The sequence below is a fragment of the Penicillium angulare genome, assembly GCF_028827245.1.
Source record: "Penicillium angulare strain IBT 27051 chromosome Unknown utg000007l_segment0_segment0, whole genome shotgun sequence".
Classification (NCBI taxonomy): Eukaryota; Fungi; Ascomycota; class Eurotiomycetes; order Eurotiales; family Aspergillaceae; genus Penicillium; species Penicillium angulare.
This window is the reverse complement of record NW_026623166.1, coordinates 2,398,317-2,422,900: the sequence shown is the minus strand read 5'-3', so window position 1 is coordinate 2,422,900 and position 24,584 is coordinate 2,398,317. Positions and strand designations below refer to the sequence as shown.

Here is a 24,584-nt window from a genome sequence, read left to right as displayed (position 1 = left end):
AAAGCACTCTCTATCATTGGCAAGAATCTGAATCAGATGGTGGCCAGTGATCACAGAAGTGTGATCCCTGTGGAACAGTAGCATAGAGCTGTGATCCCTGACGAATGATTTCTTGTAGGCCATGGTATCACACAATTGTGTTCCCTGTAGAAAGGTATCACACAACTGTGTTCCCTGATGTACCTAAATGCTAAGCCGGAACGGGAATGCCCGTTGTCGATGTGGGGTTGGGGTTTTACGGCTATGGAGAAATTAATTTCCCGGGCAGTTTCAACAGCCTGCTGCCCCGCAGCTGTTTGCATCATCGGCTTCAGGCACAGCCTGTCTTGGTTATGGCATCAACCGCATTTACGCTAGAAGTGGCAAGGAGGTGTCTCCTCAAGGAGGGATTTTTCGATTTGAATGACTCAACGGCTGGCAACCGCGTCTTCGAGATGGAGAGACGGGGTTTCCCGTACCTCACCGAATATGGCATGGACTTTTGCAAGCAATTTGCCTTTGACGAAGTAAGCGGAATAAGACGTTTCTGTGACTATCGTCTAATAATCTCAAGCGAATCCGATCTATCCTCGAATCCTCCCTCGAACGGTGTAGCCTCGGGCACTGGCTAAGATACGAAGAATTCCCTGGCCATATCGAATGCTTTAGGAGGGGTGGTCCAAAAGCTGGTCGCCGTGTTCTAATGGTGCATCTGTGGGCCAAAGGCTCGCGAGTGGAGTATTATGCCCTTTCACATCTTCATGACTTGGCGACTACGAAGGGAAGAAGATCCTTATATGAGATTCCCCAATCCGAGCTGGATCGTGTGGGTTCTCAGCCCGAGGTGAAGGATTTTCCAGATGGAGGCTTGTGAGTGATAGCCATATATTACAGTCCCATGTTCTAACAGCCGTAGGGTGATTCTAGATGCTAGACTCGGTTTTCAGATCGAGCAAGGATATGCCATTACGTTTCTTTTTGCCACAGATGAAGTGATCGCCAACTGGGCGAAAATGACCCTTCCATACTCAAAGGGGCTGGAACAGAAACTCAGGGACCTAGAAATGCTAAGCGCAAAAATTGGACTTAATTTCACGTTTGAGGGTTCGGGTGGAAGCACAGAGAATTAGCTCTCATTGTTCATGGTAGGCTGCAACTTCTGTGTTTATATCTACAATATCGTCTTGTGCCGCCCATCTGGTCGTTAATGCTGGGACGCTGTTCATAATCTGAAGGATAGGAGCATCAAAATCTTGTAGCAAGTCAAAACCTTGGGTTTGCCCTTCTCCGGGATCGAAGTATATTTCATCCGATAACATGTTCGGAGTGCTGCCAGGATTAATGGGATCGGCCATGTTGGCCAGGCGAGGTAATGTTATAGACGACTGCATCGAGATTGGGGGTGCAGATAGGTCAATGTGAGCCGAGCTGAGCTGGCGAAGACTGTCACCCTCATTGATATGGCGAAGACTTTCGTCCAAAGTCGTTATACCAATCCTGTCGAACTCGGCCCGAGCTCCTGAAATATCGGGGCCCAAAGTTGCCATGTCCCATTTCCGTTTCTTCCCCACGACAACTCCCGGTTGAAACTGGCTCATTGCGAGAGCTAGTTGTTTGTCAGATTGTTCGCGTAGTTCATCGCATGTTTTCTTGATGAATGCTCGTTTTCTTTCGCATGCTCCATCATGTCTATCAGCATGTCTAATGAACTCGCTCACAAGCCTGAACACTTTAAAACAGCACACGCACACTTCCTCACATGTGACATCTGCATGAATGATTAATAGCAAGCAGTGTGTCAGAGAGGAATAACACTTGCGTTGTTGGAAATGCCGCCGCAATCCCTGCATTTTCGGAAATGGCTTCGCTCGTTTACAAGATGGACAGAAATGCCCTTTGGGAGCTCCAGTCTTCCTTATTGTGCCAATAGAATTTCCGGAATCTCTGTCATCATCGCTTTTACCTTGATCGTTGTCGTTCCTGTCTCGACAGCCATTGCCATTGGCCCTCGAATGGGTACGGCACCGTGCGAGTTCGGCTTGCAGGCGCTGTTCGCGGGACTGGGAAAAGTCAGCTAAGTGGTATGACTCGTCTTAGCGTTACTAACCCGATATTCTTCGAGATGCTCATGTAGATTGATTTCCGTTTCAAAGAAGGCTGAGCAGGCACACTGTGGTTGTGTGTTTGACATTGCTGAGGGGCTGCAAAGAGCAAAAGGTGGTGTGGAGCATGTTATAAGTGGACGGGGTCCACCCGGCTTTTCCCATGGCTGGTGATAGTCAGGTGCAAAGCTCGATTAGTCAGAATTCGAGAAATGTAATTGGCTGTAAGTGCGGACCGAGGAATCGGCCGCAATCTAATAAATACTGAGCAGGGTCGCCGCCGTTAGGTAGCAAGACCATCAACTTTTCGCTCACAGAACTGACGGCATTTCCCTGCCTTTCTCTGAAATCGCCACTCAAGTCACCAAGAATATACTTCTCTACCTATTCTTCACCTTGACGAGAACGAGGATGGCTCCATGTGAAACCTGCGGAGGCAAAAAGTTCGTGAACGGTATTGCATGTCCAACCTGCAGCGGCAAGAATTGAAGATCAGCAAGTGAGTAATTCTTCAGCCGAAACGCTTCTTAATACATTAAACCCTAGGAGCGTTTCGTTAACCTGGTCTTTGGATATAACTGCAGCCGTCATGCTCACGCACGAGCATCGTGCGTATTGATACAAAGCTACGTCCAGCTAGACCTCGCCAAGCGTGGGTTTGGGTTGGGTTTTCCATTTCCTTGCCCGCCCACGGGCGGCCCATCACAGGGTTTGGCCTTTATGAACCCGCCCGTGGGCTCTTGGCGGGTAACCCTGGGTTGCCCACAATACCCAAAAATATGCATAAGTCTTACACAACTCTGATTAGTCACCTCGTATAATATCGGTAATTTATTCCTGTCACGCTTTCAGGTGGGTGTTACGTGAAAACAATGTTCATTGTCGGTCTGAAAATATATATTTCCTGCACATGTATCATCACCTGCTTCACTGCCTTCTTTCTACAGCCTAAAGCATCAAAGGTTAAACGATGAACCCGCAAAAGTTTAATGAGATTCCAGCTTTGTGAACTTGTCCTTGAATAAATTTGTTGAATATGATCAATTAAATCGGCAATACGTGCCTTCTCAGCGTCCGTACAAAGCTGTGTTCATGATGGGTTGGGCTGGGTTGGGTATTGGATACCTGCGGGTTTACGCGACTCAGAAGTCGATAGATCCAAACGCACAACGCGGCCTCCAATAATATCCATTTTCAAACTTTCGCAATGAGAACATCCATAATCGAACCCGTTGGCATGGCTCTTCAATATGTCCTCTTCTTTCTCCTCGTCATCGCGATCGTTGCATCGGACGTTCAGTCCTCTACTCTCCATTGAGCCGTCATCTGACGCTTTTTTGGACTCAGATATCCAGTCTGTAAGAGAAACCCCCTCCATCCCTCCATCCCTGAATATGATGAAACTCCATACAGATGAGCTAAAATGGCCTGCAGCTTTTCAATGAGCCTCGTAATAGCTACGACACTACCGTTCGAAGACCGCCGACGCTCAGGCGTGTAGGACCTCAAGGCAGGAAGAGTTGGATCCTGTATGAACCAAGTTTAGAGAGGGAGTTTCTAGAATGGTGGGAGAAAACAAATTATGGTCAGAAGCTACAAGAAGATGGCCAGTCCCTGATCAAATGGTCCACCGAGTCACGTCACGCCGACGTCTGGAAGCACTTTGACCAAGTAGCTCATATCGATACTGGACACCCCCGAGTTCTCTGCCAAGCCTGTCTTACTTTGCTTGATCACCCGCAGCATAGAAAGAATGGGACAAGCGCTATGAGCAGACATCAAAAATCCAATACTTGTCGCAGAGGGAAAAAGAGAGGATCTCATCAAACATTACTCTCAGATGCGTTACGAAATCATTCCGCCAGTGATGCGCCAGACATAGACAGGCTCACAACGTTTGAACTCGAGGAGCAGCTGCTGAGAACTATCACCTGTCTGCGGTTGCCATTCCAGACGGTGGAGAACCCTGTGTTCCAAAGGCTGCTCAACCTCTTGCACTCTGGCCCGGAGAAACTGGAAATTCCGTCAGCAAAGACCCTACGAAGGCGACTTCGGAATGCAGTGACAGCTCAACAGGATTCGCAGTTGCAAGAATTGCCTGAAGATGCAAAGGAGTCCCTCGCCTTGGATTGTTGGACCAGCCCCTTCCAGCAGGCATTCATGGCAATCACCATTTATTTCATTGACAAGAATTGGAACTATCGGGAAATGCTTCTTGGCTTTGAGCCATTGGGTTTTTGCGGGCGGGTTTGGGCGGTGGGCGGGTTTTGGCGAGGCCTACGTCCAGCACACATTGTGATCACATGATCGGATATACATATTTTCCTGCCCGGAACTAAGGCGGCCGAGATGGGGAAAGTCTTTTGGAATAGTGAAAAGATCGCCTGAAGTATTTCCTCTTACGGCGGCGGCATGTTTCATGCACCCACTTTTCATTGGTCGGGAGTCACCAAATCCTCTCCTGAAAATCAATCAATGCCATTTCTTCAGAACAAGCGAGGGAAAGGCTGAGATGAGATGAACTGCTTTATTCCGACAAAACTCAATCTTTGAAGATAAAGAATGTACTGATAAATATTGATTCTCCAATATGGCTTTGAATAGAATTTGAAAGGTATTTAAGATAAAACAAAAACAGCACTAAACCAAACATGGGGCGGCAATGCTCCTTCAAGAGCTTTCCGGTGACTAAAGCAAAACTGTCGGAAAAGTGGAGGTCTATTTTTACTAGCGTCCATGCATTTTATTCAACATCATTTTTCATTCCTTAGGCATCAACTGCTGAATCAGCACACTCCATCCCCTTATTTTGCAAATCATCCTGTTTATAGAATAACACATCTCAAGTACTGTTCAAGGATCCCATTGGTCTATCTCCGTACTAGTGCGTACAGCTTTCTTCGGAATCGACATATACCTGTCTACCAGCCTATTTGTATCTAACTAAGACAACACACAACCAACTCCCAACTAATATGAACATTGAAGCATCACTTTTATAAATTCACATAGTCCAAGCACTGCCGTTGGGCGATTGAGTCGCTCCTGGAGTGAAGATGCTGTAACTCCGTCCTGCCGTACCGTCTCCCATCTCCGGGTTCTTGGCGTATTTAAAGGCATTATCTCTCTTGGTACGCCGGAAGGACTGTAGAATTTATATTCAAGTTCTTCCTTATGCTGGCGTATCTAGACGATATTCAGCTGATTTTCTTATTGTGATCGAGTCGGTCATTTGCTGTCTTTGAATGTAAGTCCCCAACGACGAGACGGCTTTCTATGCCCGCAATCGGGTGATCTACCACTTCCTTCTATGTCGAAGTAGTCCAGTTTCAGCAAAACGTACAATTCGCGAATCAAACAGCTGCTAGCAATGTCCCTGTACTGTACCTAGCGAGTACTATTGACTTCTATAGCGGGAAAATTCAAATCCCAGTCCATAATCGTCGGTCGGATGGCATAATGCGGCTTAGTGATCGGAGTGCCCCGCATTTTTATATCATAAAGCTTGTACAACATGGCCGTGATCGCCATTCTCAATTTGATTTCACGCGGGTGAGGGCCTGGAGTGAGCAACCATAGAGTCCTATGCAGCCATGGAGATGGACACACAGGGCGACACAAAGATGTCGCGGGACTCGAGAGGATGATGCAACCTGGAGACATAACGAGGCTTGCATCTCGCACCACAGATACCTGGCGCAACACCCATTCATATGCCAGGACGATAAGTAACTGAGCTCAAGCCCAAGCACCATGGTACAGGAGTCTTCTTTGTTCTGCCATTGGCAATTGGAAGGGTTAGCCTTGCACGGTCACCGCTTCTCCGCTTAAATTCCCACAACTACTCAGAGCGACTTTCCGAGTGAAATTGATACCATAGAGTACCAAATTCTCTCCATTTTTCTATTTGCCAAGAAGAGGGGGTGAGTCTTTGGAAGCTCAAAACAACTTGTCTTCAGCAGAATCGAGGCCGGAGCCATGTATTAGGTGAGAAGAGGGCAGCGGATGTTCTGAATGAAGAAACCAAGATGCACCGATTTGGGTCAGTAACCAACAAGAATGTGGAGATATCTAATGCACTTTGGACGGCTCTAGTAGGACCGAAATTTAATCGATACCGTGAGAGACGGCGCAGTTTGGAATAGTATAACATGGAGTAGTATAGTATGGAGCATCTTCCATAGATCTCCCGGACTTCAAAATGACTGATCTGACCGAACAGTGATGCTTCGGGATTTTTGGTGAATTGAGAAGTCGCTTCAAACCTTACCAGCCGATCTCAATCGATGGCAATTCAGATGACTTGTAATGATGGTCGGATCAGCGTTACGGAGTTCGCATTTGCACTGTATGGATTGCCAGATATGGGGCTTCATATAAGTCACATTTAGACATGATCCCTCCACTTGCGAGACATCAAGTGCCAGCGGGCGCAATTCATATGTGCCCCTTGGCAGTCATATCCAATGGACCCATTAGAGGGGTTGCCTATCAAAATTCTCATTGTGTGAGGTGATTCCCTGTGTTCAACTTCTCTCGAAATGGCGGGTTACGTCTCATATCGATCACAAATTTGTGTCAATTTGGGAACTGCATCCGCTGGATAGATATGCATGGCATCGCAACGGAGGAACGGATGGATGGCTGCAATGCACATTCGCCAGGTGAGCTACTTGTCGTGAGCAAAGATGTGAAATGGTGTCTGCGCTCACACCCTCATGGATGGAAACACAGTGTGGTGTCTCCAAAGCGAAGAAAGGTTGGCATTGGCCCGCACGTCCATCAGTGCTCGGCAAGGGGAGGCTATCGATTCGGCGCGACGCAAAGGCGGTGAGGTAACCCAAGACGCGCGGTATTATTTGCGCCATGTCCCGCGGAGTTGTCCGCATATGACAATGACCTTTGAAAATGAGTCAGTAATCCGCAGTCAAAGAAGATCGCGCTCACAACTCTTCGCGTTCGACCTTGTCTAATTCTTGACTCGCTCTAGTGACGCCCAGTAGGCAATCTAGGCCACGCTTTGGCGTGGCTCTGCCCGAACTCCAAATGCCAACCCAACACAACCTCGATCTGGTCACATCATGATTGCTTCGGACCTCTCTTCTTGGCTGATATGGCAGCTGTAACCGATTGAAATGCTCATGGAGGTATCCCCAGCAGAGCCATCTGATTTTCGCCCAACCCCCGATCGACTTCCTCAAGACCGACTCCCACAAGACCGAATCCCACAAGACCACTCCACGAAACCTCATTCAAGCTATGGCAGTGGTTTGAGCCGCATGAGCCGTGGAGTATGCATATTAAAGCTGTTTCTGGGCAAGTTGCTGAACATGCCATCTCATTTGGGAAACTGGCGACGTAGACGCTGAGCGAACTCAAGGGGCAGTCGAAAGAAAGGTGCCTCTGATTTAGCTAATGGCATTCGTTATTCACTTAGGGCTTGCTGGAAGGTTTTTTCTGCTAGGCTCGCATTAACCAATTGATCAGAGAAGGGACCCTTGACTCACATATCCTGTTGGCTGATCAGCGTTTGACGTGCAATCAGGGTTTGATGAACGATGCACCATGTTCGTAGTTCCTTTGTATGACTCGAACAAGACCGGGTTGGCTGTGAAAGCAAGTATATTGCAGTTACAGATCGTTGCCGTTTGACGAGGGACATGCCTGCGCTGGAAGGCTTGCTCTTGTTATTAAGATCAAAATAGCAGACAGGTTAAATCGCCTGAGTTCGGTTGGGCGGGGAGTACATGTGCTTGCAAGCGCAGTGCGGGTATATCAACTAGTCTGGACACAATGACTTTCAGGTTGAGTAGCTAGTATGAGTCGAAGGAGAACGAAACACCTGCATGGGCGCTAGCTGACTCCACGATGGTGTCTGCTTTCGCGTCATCAACAGCAGGGCTCAGATAATTCAACGATGAACGAATTTTTGGAGTCGCCGAAACATAAGGGTGACCCTTCTGCAAATTTTGGCAAACGATCCAATGCTCGATATTCGGGTTCGAAAGCACACGACAGTTGTTGCGATCTCGGCCTCAACCTACATGATGAGGGCTCTTCATATCGGGAAGCGAGAGGATGAAGGGCTCCAGGAGCAAGGGATATGAGCTGGTCGCCATTGATCATCCGGCTACCCACGTGAAGTGTGGGGGCCGTCCTCATAGTTAGCTTCTCGGCTGGAAGTATCGCAATGCTTCTCGCATGTTGTCGGGTTTGGCGAGGGACCCGCGGTGCCGCGATTGAAGTTGTTGAGCCGTTAGGCACAATGCCATTTCACCGCAGTCGAATTCCTGCCGCCGAGCTTGCGTGCTGATGTCAACTCTCTGTCCGTGGCGGGGTATGCCTGTAGATTTATCTTGGCACACCGATTAAGTTTCCAACTCTCGGAAGCCAATGGCGACGAGTGCGTTGATATGAAATGGGCCGGAAGTGGTAGTCTTGCGTAACCTGGGGCCTTAATGATTCGGTTGAGATCTGCCTGAAGGCATGCCCTATTGGGCACGGGATTAGTGAGCGGATCAGGCAAACAACTTCTGACTCACATGTCCTGGTAGCGGGCTGACAGCTGAGCCATCTCTAAAGGATTGACCTGGGGCGGTTGAATATAGACGGGGCTAGTCGTAAAACTCCGTGTTATAACAAAGTCTTCTGGGGCATAGCTGGGCAAGAGTAATCACTCGTGTTGTCGTGATTGAAGAAGCTAAGGGAAGTGAAGTTTGTTTAGCTGAGCTCGGTAAGGCTCATGGACACTTTCATACGTACGGGGCATGGTGATGTGGTCTAGAATCGTGGTTTGATCCTGGCTGGTAGACACGAGTTGACGGCGAACATCACCGGCGTAACGGATCTAGATGACTTCACTGGCCGGGAGGTGTATAGTCCGTGCCAGTGGGTGAAGGGCACGGGAAAGCTAATGCGAGGACCTTATCTTGGCAATCATGCGGGAGGGCCCTTTTGGCAAGATATTGCAGATGATCCAGTGCTCGAGGTGCGGGCTCGCAGACGCATGTCAATCCCATCTCTCCCTCGGTGATGACGAGGGCACCATTGGGGAACTGCCCACAAGCGCCTATAGTGCGACACACTGGATGGGTTGAACAGCCAAACCATATCTACAGCGAAGACGGTCTCGAGTCGTTTGTCCATTCTGGATCTTTGCCATCGAAGCGACGGCTCTAATTCCGGTGACAAAGACGTCTCCCAGACTTGTATACAAGGCTAGGAGGAGAATAGAAGAAGGCGGCGAGGTGCCAGGCTTGCATGCCCAATGACCATCTCGACCTGGTGCAAATTCACGATGCTTGGCGCTAGGGCAAAGTTCGTCGAGCGAGGACCTGCGGGATTTTCGTCCTCGGAAACCCCGCAGAGGAAGGGGTAGAACCTGCCGTTGTAGGGCCTCTTGAACATAATCTCTTCAGTCTAAGGGATTTGCACTCGTGCCACGCATCGTATCGTGTATTTCTAGAATCAAGAAGTCGATCGCATGACTGCCTTGAGGGGCCTCAACGATTTGATGTAGTAGCTGCTTGGGCTAAGACTCCGTTGGCAACATTGGTTCCTAGTGTGAGGGCTGTGTCACTTTAGCAACAATGAGCCTCTTCACCTTCATCGGCAGAATGGCGCCAAGGCAAGAGCTTCGTTTCTTCGCGGCAAACCGGCGGGGTGGAAGGTGCGTGCAAGACATGTCCAATGGTTTGCGTCATATCTCGCAGAGCTGATACGTCTTGGGTCACTGGGAAAACATCCCTACAAGATAGTCAGCATGCATTTGGTTTTGAGAACATTCGCTCACTCTTTCATTTTCTACCCTTTTCACTTTCCGCCTCGCTCCCAGAACGTATGACACTACTAAGATAACGCTCATTCCGTCTTGGTGAGCATAGCCTGACCTCACTTTCGACAGCGACAGGAGCAAAAGCACCGAACAGACGTACCTGTTTTAACGAATGTCCAGCCACGCGAACTCGCTGCAGCTGTGGCCATGGTGAAGTGCACATGTAGCTTTGCTTTTTTACACTATCAGAACATCGAATCGTTCGGGATAATGGCGACGTGAGCGTAAACTAAGAGAGCCCTCCAAATTTTGCAGTGTCCCTGAATAGGGAGGTCTCGCTGATGGTCTCGCAAAGAGACCTTTTCAGTCGAGCATGATTTAGCAGTTGAATCAACGTATGGGCCCATGACTTACATAAAGAGCGTGGGGCTCATGGGCGATTCGGTGATGGCATCGATGTGGCTGGGAGGTAGATGCATATGTTTCGCAGTGCTGACTTGGGACGTCCTATTTGAATAGATCCGGCTGGTGGTAACATTGGGTTTTCAGCACAGTTTCCGATAGCATTGGCCGGACAAGGGATTACCTGACAGGAAGCCTCGCTTGCATTCCCATGATCAAAGAGCTAGGCAGAAGTAATATCATCAGCTCAGCTTGACGGGACTAATATGCACGTGCATCCTTACAGAAGGTTGTGGCCAGTATAGACTCATAGTCTGGCTGGCAGGCACGAAGATGGGTACAGTGAAGTGAGCCACCCAGTGGGTAAAGAGAGCCAGGTGGCTGAGTCGCTTGGGTGTGCACTGTCATTATCAGGAACAGAAAGAGCTTGAAGGAATCAAAGAGGAGGGACTTATCATGGGTATGCTGCAGGAATGCATCTTGGTTTCGGCTTGAGGGAATCCGTCCAATGCAGTAAGGAAGAGAATTATTTCGACAGAGGACCGGGGGAGGAGGCCATATTTATAGGTCTCTTGACTAGTCTTGTTACCGCCTGCTTTAGATTGCCACCGTGTAGTCTTCTCTGTCTGTCGCTTTTTGAGGGGCGGGTCACAGGAATTGCTTGTGGTAAGTGAGGCCTGTTGAACTCCTTTTACTGATTCTTCTACTGTGACAGGTTGGGCAGCAGTCAAATAAGGCCAGTGATTTGGTGACAGGTCCTTTCAAGAGACATGTCTGGCAACAGTTCTTCGGTCTGTATCTGTTGAATCAGCGATGGAGTTGCTCAACTTAATTCACCAACGCGTGTTCAAGTTTCAACATGTATCAACGTGCACTGGATCACCAGTTTTCTGCGACGTGCTCTTTTATCACCATCGCTTCGTTCACAGCACTGGCTGTAACTCTAAACATTACACCGATGAGCGTGTTGTACTCAGCGCATGTCTGCGTCAACGCACCTCACGTGTTAATTGCGATCGTACAGGGTCCTGGCCACAGCGAAAGTGTTTCCACTGAATGTAGCCATGCCACATTGGCTGAAGAATTGCTAAAACTGAACGCAAAGTTTCTGTTAAAAAAAGTTCGTTATGCGGAGAGCGTTTCTACCGAACATAATGGGCTTCGGTGGCTAGAACTGGCGCTTTACACCGCAATGCTCCAGAGATATATGTCGTGCGTGTAGATGAGCCGCAGATCTTACAAAGCTAGCAAAGAGAGACATATTGGCAAAGCTAGATGTGGTCTTCCCTATTACCGTATACCGTAGAAACCACTTAAGTTAGTTCCCCAGGCAAAAAGCATATATATTTGACTGAGTGATGCTTGATATGTAACAACGCCAGGGCTTTTTGCAAGGTTCGCTAAAAGTCCTCCGCAGGATGTAAAGCAGAAGTTTACGGTAAAAGTATTCTACGCCGTAGATTTGTGATCAACGCAACGTCCAGTCTTCTTCAGCAAATCAGAGAGCTAGTTAAGCATCTTGATCTAACGGTCTAAAGAGTGACCATCGCAGTCACGTGTATCGTGGGTGGGCGCGTTGCCGATCCGCCAGGAACATCTCAGCCTGGACGGGCGCGCCCGTCGAGTCTCTATCCGCGACACTCGCAACACACGACTACAACATTATACAGCAACTTTGTTGACACGTAAATACTACAAATTCCCAGAGCCTCCGAATGATCCACCTCTGTCGCCTCGCTGCCCACTTCGCTCGACCCGTCCAAGCAACGTGCTACTCCTTGTTGCGAGCGAACTCTGACGCTCGCAAACGCCGCAAACGCCGCAAACGAAGAGCCATCACCATCTACAGAACGCTTGGTCTCAGGACCATGCTGGGGTCGTTCGAGCCAGCAAGATCCTAGCGGCTCCAGTAAACTGAGAAAAAAGATTCAATATGTGAGGCGCATGGTGGGTATCCCCATTCTGTGCCGGTCACACCTGTAGGGCAAGACATTTGTCAACCTAGTTTTACTTTATCCGCATCATTTATGAAAACTCAGTACGGGCTCTTTTTGCATATATTGTCTCGATTCAAAGTAGCCGACATCAGATATAGTACGATTACCTCGTTTGCCTTCAAATCTCACCTTAGGGCAGTTGTGGCAGCCTCAGTGCGTCCATCGTCATTTAATGAACGCAGGGCGAAGGAAAAAAAATTGTTCTTAAGACGGAGGAGACGTCCCCTGAATGCTCTTTTTCGGAGTCCAGATATAGGCCAACTGTCTTGTCAGTGAGTTTTTGAGGGCTCGGCAACGCCCATCTTTTGAAAACTTTTCAACATTGGCGAGACCTGAAGCTCCCGGCCGAGGATATCTCACTCTTGCTTTGGTATATCCACTAGTCGACTGATTTCAAGTCGCAGGTGGATAATTTCGCAATATGCAGTCTCATTTCCCATCCTTGAGATCGGGCTATTGTCAAACTCTATTTTTTACATCGAACATTGACCCCCACCTTTAGGAGAGCGTTTAGTAAACGCTACCTCTCCGTTTGCTCAACAGTTTGAATGACGTTCAACAGCTCAAACTCTGCCCACCAGTTTTTTTTCTCTTTTTCTTTGCCAAGACGCTGCAAGAGCCCGACCATGGATCTTTTCGAACCTTGTCAGTGGTGAAAGATTACGCTCAGCACCCTAGCCATTTGAAACGATATGTGGCAGACTTTCTTTTCACTGAAAACTTCATAAAGATGTAACTCCTCCTGCACAGGATCCTGAGCCAGAATAATTCACAGTTGAACTGCAACTGCCCCATTTTCCTGAGGTCTGCTGCTCAGTTGAGCAATGGCTCCCCATAGTACGGTCGGTTGGTCAACCTGGGAGGAGGAAAACCTGTTACCCTGGTTGGAATCAAACCGAGACTTGACCTGGAACGCTCTGTCTCACGCTTACTGGCAGCAATATCAAATAAGAAGAAGCGCTGAGTCTCTGAGAGGGAAAAGGTACCACATCCTTCGGAAACGCCGCGATGCTGGTCATACACCGATCAAAAATAAACGGCAACCTACAACGTGTGAACATCGCAAACTCCTTGTGAAAGGGAGAAAAAAAAATCCGCTCAAGCGCCGAATCAGACGATGGCTTCGAAATGTTTCCACAGGACAATCAGACCGCAGTGATTCTACAGGAACCAAGAGATCATCGACCGGTAAGACATCACCTAATGTTTCTACTACATACCAAGCTGATCAATTGGTAGGTCTCGAGGTAGTGCCGTCAGGTTCTGCCCAGCTTGATTATGCGAGAAACTTGTCGTGGATCTGGGACTATGCTCATCGACTCGGTGCAGCAGGGAAATTGGCTCTTTGAGATGCTTTTAGCAAATGAAAGAATACATTTGGAGAGATAGTGTTGAATGAAGCAAGAGGTTCCACAAGATAGGTTTTCTTTTCCAGAAACATAAGAGGCTCTCCCACCTAACACCCCCGAGAGACTCACAAGCTCCACGTTGAATCGACTAATTTGACTTCTTTACTTCAGAAAATAAGTGTACCCGGAATAGAAGCCCTCTTCCCAATTCTGCTCCCTTGAGTGTCCTCATCGGTTGGATGTACATATATGAAGATTTGAATTGATAGTCTTCAAAAGCCCAAAGTGTTGATGATATAATCGCTATATGCAAGATAAATCTCATTGGAAACAATTACAGCCCCCTCATTGAAAGCCGGCAGGTCGTCGAGTTGAGGTCACACAGCCAGACGAGATGGCGTGAACCTGGACCTGGAGCCTCGACTTGAGACGTGATGGCCTCTGCAGCTTGAGCGTAATTTTGGCTGCAACAAGCCAAGATTCTCCTCTCATCTGCTCGCGAAAGGAGAGGGGATACTTTTCCAATAGAAAAGAGGAGCCGTGGGCTTCTGGAGCCAAGTGAACAGGGCTGATGGATGCAAGTAGCCAGAAGTACCCACAGGAATACTTAAAACAGTCCTCGCTAGTGCCCCATGAAGTAATGAGTGTGTTGAACAGAGCGCCAAAATCCGTCCCCGGAAGTCCGATATAAAGATATTCTTCTGAGCCACTGACATTTAGTTGGAGACCTTCAATGATCAGCTCCCCCTCATCCAAACGTGGGTCGAGTACCACGGAATCTGACATCCAGAATTCGGTTGACCAAGAAATGGGTGGAAGCAGAGGCTGAGGGAGAATCGGGTCTTTGAAACGGACGAGGAGCTTGCTCAGGCTTTTGCCTGATTCTCTCTTAGTGCGGCCCTGTAGAATGATTCTAGCACCAGATCCTTTCTCGTCTTGAGAAACGCCGATCGCACATTCAGACCAGTCAAGATTTCTAAGATGTGCAGGCTCGTGAACAATCACGCCCAGTGGTCCAACAGAGACGAAGATGTTATCCGTGTCAGGAACATTCCATGCTTGGCCGTGCGGGAGCAGCGACGAGTTGAGCAGCATGTTCATTCGCGCACCGCAGAGTTTCCGTTGGTCCCATTTCCACACTAGTTCCTGCGTTTTCCAATATACGAATGGCGAGGTGCTGATGGTTGCGGTAGGGGCGTTACCTTCGGCTCGAATGAAGCGACCACTGATTCTCTTGGCAAGTCCATCAGTGATCGAGGTGAAGGATTCCGAGCCTTTCTTCCTAGAGGCGGGGGAGGGAAAGCTCTCTCGACTGGGAGACATGAAGGGTGTCATGGAGTGGCAAGGGAGGGGCAGGGTGGGGTTGATAAAGATGATCCTCGAAGATTCTGAGAGTCGCCATCCGGCCGGCTTTAAGCTGCGCCGGTCAAATTCCAACAGTCTAAATGTGTGTTTGAATACACCAAGAGCTCGTCATTTTTTGCTCTGTCGCCAAAAGACCCAACCGTGGCGTGTAGGCGTTGCGGTAAACCTTTTTCTCGGTGAGTGATCGGTCCTGGTGAGCAAACATGAGTGATTGTTCTAATAAGCCTGAATTATTACCTGCCTCATATCATTTACTCTACCTTGACTGGGAATGCTCCAACCAAGACTTCGAATTCAGCGCGAATTACATATGTGAGACAATCATCGGTACATTTAATTCGTGTTTCCGGGGCTAGCTTAGGGCTATGGCTCGAAGCATCAGTCATCAGAATATCAATCCGAGACAAGGCTACCACAGCAATAGTCTAAAACCGGGAAGCAGATTCACTGCAGAATCATCCGAGCCTTTCTTCCCCAGTGAACTTTGCAAACAATTACGCGTTGAAAGTCTATGGCAGATCATCCGCTAATTTTTTGAGACCTTTGGAGATCTCGACAGCGGGCGGGAAGAGATCGCTCTCTGACGCGGACGCTTTCATGCTTCTCAGTCTGAATGCTATTACTGAAATATTGAGCTGATTCCCGGGGCATCTCATTCTAATTTACTGTCTCTTGAATACGCAAGGACCATGCGAGTATGAGTCGCGTCTATTCTCGCTGCACAAGGATAAATGAATCAATTCTCGACTAGAGTCCTAAAGTACATGTGTTGGCATCTTCTTAGTCCATCAACTATCAGTCTAGCAGAAGCCCTCGCCAGTGTTCAAATTCGTCCATGTACTTTTCAGCTTAATCTCAACGCACCAATATTCCTAGTACATCAAGAATGCCCTTTAGCGAGATTCAGAATGTCTCGAAAGAGAAGATAGAGCATTGCGGACATAGTGCATTGGCACAGCGCCGGTTTTTGGTCTCCACTATCAGTATGTCCCCGCGCAATACGGCTTTGCGGTCTCCAAAGCAGTTGGACTCGTAATGCACGTAAGCGGAGGCTCGTTGGCGCGCTTGTAAATGATTCCGCCATTCTCGAATACCGGCTGGAAAGAGAGATTTCGGTAAAGCTTCAGTTGCATCTCGTCAAGACGAAGGGTTGGGTCGTCTGGGCTCGTGAAAATCCAACAAGCGTTACCAACAAAGTCAACACCTCGACGGGGTTTCCATTCTGGTCTAGGCTGCCAGTTGGGGAAGAAAATCTTCTTGTCAAGGGACGACTGCGGTGTGCACAATGGTACATGGTTCAGTTTGAACTGTTTGGTGCGGCGCCGTTCCCGAACTCTTGTGAACGCGTTCATAACTCTACCCATGGTAGCTGCCGGGCTATTGGAAAGCTGGAAAAGAGGTAGTCTCCAAATCGTGATTGCTTTGGATGACGGGACTTTGTAATTCGATGAAAGTGTCGGGGACTGCATGCAGTAGCTAGCCTTATAAATAGGGGAGGATAGATTGAGGATACGACTTACCAGAGACGGTTCTTCGTCAATCAAATTCTTGCGTCCGTAGGATACAGGTTTCAGCAATCATTGTATACCAACATCATAGATAAGTGAGGAGGGACATTCCCCATAGCATGAAAATAGGAGCAGCTTTCAAATCCTGCGGGCCATTGTTTGTTCTCCTCCGTCATTTCCTGTGGTCCATACGCCAGCACTATCCCTGGCCTTTCAAAGTACGGAGGGAATCTTTCAGTCAGTCACAACTAGCATTTCTAAATTCCTTGTCTCGCTGAACATTCACAGTCGTTCACTCAACGTCGAGACGCCAAAGCAAATGTGGTGGCCCCACCTCGACGCACGAGCTGCACGGGTGTGGATCCAAGGTACTCGGTGTTGGCTCAACTTGAACGACCATGTATTGTTGATGATCTCACCACTTTGGGTTGCTTGAGGATACGAACTCTGATTGAAAAGGGAGACAGAGGAGTGGCACAGAGGAATGGCCGTTTTAGCCCTTCCTCTAAGGCCTGTGTTTCCTCATTCACCCAAGATGCACTGCAGTACATCAGATAGTGGAGCGAGCAAAATTATCTCAACCTTTACGATATTCCCTGTTTAACTGAAAGATGAGAAATATAAAAGTGATCCGTTAGTCCCCAATTTAGCCAGCGGATAAAGTTTGCGTTCTCAGTGGGCCATCTTTTTACTTTCCTAGATGGTGTCGACGGGCCCCGTAGTCTACCTCAACTTTCACTCAATGGCAACTATTGGTCATGCCGTCTATCTTTGCGACTCCTGTTTGCCCAACCCTGGTGAGCGAGCTGGCTCAGCTACTCAACAAAGTTGCTTTTGGTCTCTTCACGTGTGTGGCCTAGAAAGGAAACCGATTGATCTCGCGAAATTTTTATCAATGGAGGTGATCATTTCAAGAAGAACATCTAGGCTGGTCGAGCCGTGTGTGATGAAACATCTATTTGAAGATGTAAGCACAGCCCACCTTTTCTGATCTTGGCTGTTCTCCGCGCCGGTTGCCCACACGGAGTCATCCATTGAAAATAGTGGCTTGTATCTAGTGTGGGAAATACTGAGCTTGGGATAGGATTCTGTGCTTCACTGAGCCGTCTTTCATCTCAGAGAGAGTTTCGGTACGGGTAGCTGTTGTAGTTCAGAGGAAAGTTGATTATTGTTCTTATTGTTCAGAGGGAAATATGTGGCTATATATACAGAAGAACAAGTTGATTGGAAACAACCTGTTCCTTCGTCTAGACACTTCGGGATTAATTCCGATGTTGCGACTTGATTCCTGATCTGCACCAGCTTCAAATCACAACAGTGATCAAAGAGGCCTCATTACGGATTTGCAGACATTGCATATAGATAATCGCCTCGCTTATTTAGCAAAAAGAAACTCCGTAAACAATCTAGATTACCGCATAGAGCTCAAAGGGCCGTTTGAAATTACTTTTGACATGTTCTTTACCAGCCCAAGAGTAGGTTGTAGAATATCTCTGACAAAGAGTGGAGCCTTTGGCGTACCAAAATCAAGGGGCAGACTGCATTCAAGTCATCCAAAGCAACTGCGGCGTATTAAGAAGTCGGAGTTTGTGAGACTGAAATTCCATTTTGACGTGGCTCAAGTTCGTACAATAAACCACAGTCTGCTTGCTATTGAGACCAGCAGACCTCGACAGAGAAATGAGTCATTCGTTCCGCAGAAATAGCAGCAGTATATTCATATGCAAGTTGCAAATGCGCCTCATCCATACAGCCCTTTGCAGATTCCAAATGCAGCTCACCCAGGAATTCAAGTGTAGCATTACGCATCACTGAGCTTCGAGCGGCCAGCCATGAGGTGTCAGCGCACCGCGAAAAGCAGGATTGTAAAGGGCGCTATGTTCATCTAGAGTGACTACATAGCGGTTTCGACCTCCACATTTCCCATGGGTCAGATAATGAGAGTTGAGGTTATCACGACGGACAAACCTGCGATGACACCCGGGAACCCAGCAGGCATGGACTCTGATACCGGAGTGACAGTGCAAGTGGCGTGAAAGGTTCTTCTGGCGCTTGAAGATTTTATTACATCCCGACTGAACGCATATGAATCCTGGCGCTGCGATATTTGGCGGCAAGTACGGGAGCCCAGCTTCGTATTGAGCACAACTCATGGATGACTCGACCTTGCTGGGCTCAAAGCATTCACTTTCATCCGAATTGAGATCGATTGAACGATCGGGCCAAGGAGAACCGCAAAGACGGTAGGGATCGAGTGAGTCCGGCCCGTAGCCGTACGTCCTCGGTCGTGCAGCGGAGGTGTTGGTAAATCCCCCTGGACAGATTGTATTTTGGTAAAGGTTTGCTGTTGCTGTAGCGATGCACTGATGATTCACAGTACTGAGGAGAACTGCGACTTGGGGATAAATAGAGTAACTGATGTGATGTTGCGATTCTGGAATGATGATTGCTGATTGCGGGATAATGTATAAATCCGTGTCACATAAGGGCGGTCTATGAGCTGTCCAGTCGGCAGGTGCGTAGCTGCAGCTCCTGTTCATTTGGTCAAAATACATTGTGCCGTTGCTTAGCAGAGGGCCCAGCTAGCAACACGATGATTTGAGCAAAGAAAGGGATATTTCGACTCGTTCAGAGATCATTCGTGTTGGGTGAACAACTGGTGTGGGATGATATTGTCTCAGGGACCTTTACAAGGTGGAGGAAGAAGTTGTTATATGAACGCTCGCTTAAATTTCTCTAAGTTTAGATTCTTCGGGATCTTCCAATTGGAACCGGCTTAATTTGCGTTGAAAGAACGAAACTAACGGGGGTGGTGAATGAACGTTGACATAACTGTTGAGTCGAGCGAATCAATTAAACTTGGAACCCCTCCCTGCTTTCTTACTTCTTCAATCTCATATTTTTGAAAGGAACTTCAAAGCAAAATGACTTACTTTCCAAAAGTTATAGGTGTGCCTCAGCACGTAAAACTGTCATCCCAGCGATTATGAAAGCCTTTAGAATGGGAAAAGGTTTGGCACCACCAATCCAATATTCGCATAGAGGTAGAGTGGGTATGATTCTCAAGAAAATGGTTACTTTCACTGCTTGCTCCATGCCGCACCATCAGGCAGTAGATATTACCACCCCTGAATATCAGGAATGAAAAAGCCTCCTATCTGCCATCACATTTTTAAGCATCTGAAATCGGTACACATAAAAGAGCAGTGAAAATGCCAGCGTAGTAAAGCCAGTGACAACAGCCGTTACCAAAGCCATAACGGACCAATGGCCCGCGCGTGAAGTGTAAACATTGACCAGGGTGGTGAGAAGTCCGGCTGCGGCGTTCAGAGACACTGGCCTATTGCCTATCAGTAAAGAACCCTCATCTTTCTTGGCATGACTCACATGAAAATCTTGTTGATCAACCAGGTGTAGACATATCGCAGTTGACGAAAGTGCAATAGCCAGAGAAGAGCGAAAGCCCCAACCATCAAGAAGAAACATGCTATGCCGAGTAAAGGCGGGTTGTGGATGGTATGTAGCATATGACGTCCAGCGCCGTTGTGGTTGAGAGCACTTTCGACTTGATTGGACGTCTGGAGGGAGGTAAAAGTGCCAGGAACCACCAAGTACCCGGCAAGCAGGACCCAATTGGCTGTACTTGCAATAATGTTGTATGTGACTTGGACCTCGGCCTCTTCTCGTAACATTCGGGCATAACGAGTCTCGGAGCGGGGTCGGGGTACATCTTGACTCAAGACATTCTTATCGGAGTTGTACCAGCATCTTACTGTCTTCCAAAGAGTATGTGGCAGGCGAATGAATGTGCGTATCGACATTTTGGATTCTGACTGTGGGAAAGCGATAGCACCATGAAGTCTTTCACGAAGAAGTTGGGAATATGGGGCACTGGATGTGATCCAATTTATATGACCCTATGAGACTGTAGTTCATTAAGTCTCACAAATGCCTTGTGACTCCTCCCTTTATGACCATTCTTGGGCGAGCCGACGTGACTTTGAGCTTTATACTTCAAGATATTGCGGTCAAGCAGTTCTTTCTACTAAAGGATTACAAAAGTTGATGGGTGCGGTTATATTGCGTTTAGGTGGCCGTCATGAGCCCTTCGTTATATGCAAGCAGCTGATATTGGGCGGATTCAAGCAATAGAGACGGACAATAAATTCCTTATAAGAATCATTTTTTTGATGCTGTAAGCTCAATATTTGCGATTGCAATCGCAACCTTTTCATCAACATTGGCGGAGTGACGAAACTAAGCTACGAAGACTCTGCACGGGAAAATCCCATATATTGCATTTCTGGTCCCAAAGAGTCACATCACAACCACCTCATGCATCGGATGACAATGCCTACCGACTGGCTATATCAGCGAGAAGTCCAAGAGAACTTCGCGCTAGCAGCAGCTCTCGTCTTTATAGCATGGCTGCTTTACTGCTTAACGCACCAGATAGGGCGTTATTTCTCACGCGCATGCCAACTTGTGTCCTGGTGGGCGTTCCAATACCCGGTGCCCCGACATATGTCCTGTGTAGATCTGTCTTCCTACGCGCAGGCCATAATAGTTGCGTTCTTATGGGGCCTCAACATCGTAGCCTTGGTCTTCCGAGCTTCGACGTGGAGAGACGTCCAGATGCGTGCCGGCTGCCTTTCCGTCATACACCTGCTGCCACTCTGCGTCGGGTTCTCTTTCAGCCTCCCCGCCCAGGTTTGTCACCTTGAGCGACAAACCTTTCGGTGGCTGCACAGATGGCTCGGACGTGTTTGTGTCTGTCACTGTCTGGTCCATACGACACTGATAGTCAACGCTATCAAGAACGCGGCGCGCATTTCGACCGTACTCGTGCTTCCAATTGTGGTAGGTTTCCTCAGCACGAACACATCCTCAAGTCGATCACAATCGCTAACACTGTTGATTTGAATGATCCAAGGCGGCATGCAGTCTAACTATGATCCTCCCACTGTCGCTTCATGTCTTCCTCCAGCGACGACCGCGATTCGTCTTGCAGACCCATTATGCACTTGCCCTGATCGCCGTTTCTTTTCTGGAAGTGCATCTGTTTCAGGTCAATTCCGTGTATCGTTGGGTCTTGCTTGGCGGCATCTGCTCCTGGCTGGCCTGCAGCGTAGGTACTTTGGTGCACGCCATGTGGTCGCACCGATCGTGGTATATGGGGCCTGATCTGGTGGAAGTCAGCCTATTTAACAGTCTTCTCTGGCTGAAGATCACGGTCTCAGCTCAAATGCGGACGAAACCTGGTCAGTATATTCAACTGTGGATGCCACGCTTGGGGGTTGCCGTTTGCCTGGAGCTTCCAATCTTTTTCATCACGTCGACGGAGCGCGAGCACACGAACCCACACGGACCATCCACCTCGCAAAAAGGAAAACGTAAAGTTCTCCGAGTGGTGACCAGACCTTCCTCCAGTCTGACAAAAAAGCTGGCGCAGCGTATTTTACACGCTGGCGTGCCGAGTCTGAACTTGCCAGCCTTTGTGTTTGGCCCTTACGGAGGCGCACATTCGTTTGGCCAGAATGGAACGGTGGTATTTGCATTGGAGGATATCGGACTCTTGCGGGCTTTGCCGTTCATTCGTGATTTGGTGGAGGGAAGCCGCGAACGCACAAACAAGGTTCGACGTTTGGAAGTTCTTTGGCAGACTGAGTATTCAAAGTTTAGTAAGTTAATGACGCTCCAGATGCCGTGTCTAACTGACCGAATCTCTCAGAACATCAAAGCTGGGTCCACCGCGAAATCCAGCATATACTGAAGCTTGATTTGATGGGAGACCGGATGGGATCAGGGACAGGGGAAACTCCACAGGAGCATCACGGATTCGATGTATGTTTCGTTGTAACCGGATCATCCTTGCAGCCTTCACACTGATATGAGACGGACTCAGATCTTGAACTTTTCGATTCATCTTTTACACGCCCCTTCAGCGACGCGCAAACTGCTGAAGAATAGAACGCGTCTGCATTACTACTTCGCGCCTGTTGACGTTGAAAAGGTATTGGTGCATCACATCCGCACACAATCCGGTAAAATTGCCGTCGCAGGTAAACAGTTCCCAGCCCCTATTCTGAAGTCGTGCTGATGAAAAGTACAGTGTGCACTGGCGAGAAGCTACGCGAGCGTGTGGCTCGTATTACACAACGAGAAAAGTGCCCGAGTTTGTCGATCGTCAACCTTGACATGGAAGCGGAGCCATGTGTCATGCGCACGACTGGTGGTGGCGAGGATCCTTTGGGCGTTGAGTACGTGCAATATGACGACTCTGCAGCGCCTCAGAGGCAGGGGCCAGATAACTCTGTCCATAACACCGCAGTACCATCTTACAAGCGCAATGGTGGAATTTTTGAGGACTCGACCAGAGGAATCCCGCTGGTTTTGCTGGAAGACAATAATCACGCGCGGTGGGTTAGGTCCAAGATTCTCGATGGGTATAAGCGGTGATCTTGTCCGGGGCGCACGGCCCTCTCAGGAATTGTTCACGATTTCAACCAGTGGTGTCGTGCTGCTCCCATCTACTAGGCCGGGTTTTCCAATGGAAGTTTGCTCGTTTGTGACCTCAGGTGTCAACTAGACTATCAATTCCCGCATGAAAGTAAAACCACCGTTCTCGGTTATCACACGTTCCCGTAGATAGCTTGGGCTGAGATAAAAATAGCTAGTTACCTGGTAGGCAGTCGGCACAAGACCATGATCCATAATGTTCACTGTTGAGCTTGGTCGCTACGGAATGCAAGGGTTCTTCCCTTCTGCTTCCATTGATCCGATTGCGTTGAAGCGCCCAAGACCATCTAGACTCAAATTTCGCTTGACGAGGAACTAAAGAACTAATAGCATTGCCTTAATTTATTCTCTGAAATGTGCCGTATCAACGTCTTATAGCAGAACTGGCTTACTCGTGTCTCCTTTCACAATGAATACACAAATAAAACTCTCGTTCTGCATTCAATCTGCCCATTTATCCAGGTCAGGCTCCCAATGAGGCTCATTTCTCCATGCCGCCTGCCTCGGGTCTCGAAAAGGTAGAATACCAACATTCCAGCTGTTCACGGTAACTGAAGCTTAATCCTCGCCTCGATCAGAATACTTGACCCGGTGGTGCGCGGTCTTGTTCGTGATGTTGGTCATCATTACCAACTCATCGATTGGAGGGCCCGGGTTAAAAGGCGTGCTCTGTTGGTTGTCAGCTGCAGAAAAGGAGGAAGGCGGATAACCGTACCTGCAATATTTCATTCACAGAGCGTGTCTCGAGCTGCAAGGGAAGATTCTTGATCATGGGCAACCATTCGTACGTTGTCGGATTCTTTTTCATCAGACCGCTGATCACGTGGGCCAAAGCGGAAAGCTTCATAGTCGCAGCATCCATCGCTTCTGGGTCGATCTGGATGCTGTTTTCGACACCGGCTAGACAGACGTTAGCTCTACTTTCCATGAACTGTGTTCCACCTCGTACCAATTTTTACTTGACCAGTGGCGGTAAGCAATATTGTCTTAGCATTCAGCACATTGAGGACCCTCCCATGGTCCGCAAGATGTCGAATGCCTTCAAGCACCTGCTGCAGTCAGAGATACATTCCTGAAAGCTGGGCAGCACTTACCGGTTTCGCAATGGCAATCACTTCCGTCGCTTTGATGATGCCTTGAGCCGCCATGATCTGCTCGACGGATACTTCAACTGGCTCCCACACGAGAAACGCCATACCGCCATGGCGATAGCCTCCAAGCAATTGTCGGAAGCTGCGGTGGGGAGTCTGGTCGTTGAAATCTTTCAAGACGTTTCGAGCCAAAGTAGCGCACTCTGACTTTTGAATATGCACCAATTCCCCCTTTGCCTGCTTCCGCCGCGCAATACATAGAGGGCGATCGAAAATGATCTCCGCAGTTGAGTCAAAGTGGTCCTCCGGATCCTGGTCACATATCTTGATCTTGGGACCGGGACCTGGAACCTCTGGTTGCCTGGCCGCGTTCGAGACGAGAGTTGTCGTCGAGCGAGGATCGAGGCTTTGATCGGATGCATCGACCCATATTGTCTGGCGTGCGAGGGATGACATTTTTTCTCTGGTGAGTGTTGGAGACTCGCTCGGCTAGACGAG

General features: G+C 48.5%; 11 protein-coding genes across 11 annotated transcripts; 4 read left to right on the top strand and 7 right to left on the bottom strand.

The window, feature by feature from the left end:
- Positions 1 to 332: 332 nt before the first annotated feature.
- N7478_010179 (uncharacterized protein) lies at positions 333 to 1,109 on the top strand (the record flags this gene model as incomplete). Its single annotated transcript, XM_056926393.1, has 3 exons — positions 333 to 506; positions 554 to 849; positions 896 to 1,109. The coding sequence occupies 3 exons, from the start codon at positions 333 to 335 to the stop codon at positions 1,107 to 1,109; spliced, it is 684 nt and encodes a 227-aa protein (XP_056775763.1).
- Positions 1,110 to 1,112: 3 nt separating this feature from the next.
- N7478_010178 (uncharacterized protein) lies at positions 1,113 to 1,577 on the bottom strand (the record flags this gene model as incomplete). Its single annotated transcript, XM_056926392.1, has 1 exon — positions 1,113 to 1,577. One exon carries the CDS (start codon positions 1,575 to 1,577, stop codon positions 1,113 to 1,115), a length of 465 nt encoding a protein of 154 aa, XP_056775762.1.
- Positions 1,578 to 3,331: 1,754 nt separating this feature from the next.
- On the top strand, positions 3,332 to 4,388 carry N7478_010177 (zinc finger BED domain-containing protein; the record flags this gene model as incomplete). Its single annotated transcript, XM_056926391.1, has 2 exons — positions 3,332 to 3,439; positions 3,516 to 4,388. 2 exons carry the CDS (start codon positions 3,332 to 3,334, stop codon positions 4,386 to 4,388), a joined length of 981 nt encoding a protein of 326 aa, XP_056775761.1.
- A 5,273-nt stretch (positions 4,389 to 9,661) lies between these two features.
- On the bottom strand, positions 9,662 to 10,064 carry N7478_010176 (uncharacterized protein; the record flags this gene model as incomplete). The annotated part of the gene is made up of 2 exons (XM_056926390.1): positions 9,662 to 9,813; positions 10,016 to 10,064. The coding sequence occupies 2 exons, from the start codon at positions 10,062 to 10,064 to the stop codon at positions 9,662 to 9,664; spliced, it is 201 nt and encodes a 66-aa protein (XP_056775760.1).
- A 3,014-nt stretch (positions 10,065 to 13,078) lies between these two features.
- On the top strand, positions 13,079 to 13,603 carry N7478_010175 (uncharacterized protein; the record flags this gene model as incomplete). Its single annotated transcript, XM_056926389.1, has 1 exon — positions 13,079 to 13,603. The coding sequence occupies one exon, from the start codon at positions 13,079 to 13,081 to the stop codon at positions 13,601 to 13,603; it is 525 nt and encodes a 174-aa protein (XP_056775759.1).
- Positions 13,604 to 13,948: 345 nt separating this feature from the next.
- On the bottom strand, positions 13,949 to 14,926 carry N7478_010174 (uncharacterized protein; the record flags this gene model as incomplete). The annotated part of the gene is made up of 1 exon (XM_056926388.1): positions 13,949 to 14,926. The coding sequence occupies one exon, from the start codon at positions 14,924 to 14,926 to the stop codon at positions 13,949 to 13,951; it is 978 nt and encodes a 325-aa protein (XP_056775758.1).
- Positions 14,927 to 15,948: 1,022 nt separating this feature from the next.
- N7478_010173 (uncharacterized protein) lies at positions 15,949 to 16,332 on the bottom strand (the record flags this gene model as incomplete). The annotated part of the gene is made up of 1 exon (XM_056926387.1): positions 15,949 to 16,332. The coding sequence occupies one exon, from the start codon at positions 16,330 to 16,332 to the stop codon at positions 15,949 to 15,951; it is 384 nt and encodes a 127-aa protein (XP_056775757.1).
- Positions 16,333 to 18,284: 1,952 nt separating this feature from the next.
- Positions 18,285 to 19,031, bottom strand: N7478_010172 (uncharacterized protein; the record flags this gene model as incomplete). The annotated part of the gene is made up of 1 exon (XM_056926386.1): positions 18,285 to 19,031. One exon carries the CDS (start codon positions 19,029 to 19,031, stop codon positions 18,285 to 18,287), a length of 747 nt encoding a protein of 248 aa, XP_056775756.1.
- A 580-nt stretch (positions 19,032 to 19,611) lies between these two features.
- N7478_010171 (uncharacterized protein) lies at positions 19,612 to 20,168 on the bottom strand (the record flags this gene model as incomplete). The annotated part of the gene is made up of 2 exons (XM_056926385.1): positions 19,612 to 19,816; positions 19,864 to 20,168. 2 exons carry the CDS (start codon positions 20,166 to 20,168, stop codon positions 19,612 to 19,614), a joined length of 510 nt encoding a protein of 169 aa, XP_056775755.1.
- Positions 20,169 to 21,427: 1,259 nt separating this feature from the next.
- On the top strand, positions 21,428 to 22,935 carry N7478_010170 (uncharacterized protein; the record flags this gene model as incomplete). Its single annotated transcript, XM_056926384.1, has 4 exons — positions 21,428 to 22,157; positions 22,208 to 22,320; positions 22,382 to 22,538; positions 22,589 to 22,935. The coding sequence occupies 4 exons, from the start codon at positions 21,428 to 21,430 to the stop codon at positions 22,933 to 22,935; spliced, it is 1,347 nt and encodes a 448-aa protein (XP_056775754.1).
- A 618-nt stretch (positions 22,936 to 23,553) lies between these two features.
- Positions 23,554 to 24,542, bottom strand: N7478_010169 (uncharacterized protein; the record flags this gene model as incomplete). The annotated part of the gene is made up of 4 exons (XM_056926383.1): positions 23,554 to 23,664; positions 23,711 to 23,895; positions 23,945 to 24,044; positions 24,090 to 24,542. 4 exons carry the CDS (start codon positions 24,540 to 24,542, stop codon positions 23,554 to 23,556), a joined length of 849 nt encoding a protein of 282 aa, XP_056775753.1.
- Between the last annotated feature and the right edge of the window lie 42 nt (positions 24,543 to 24,584).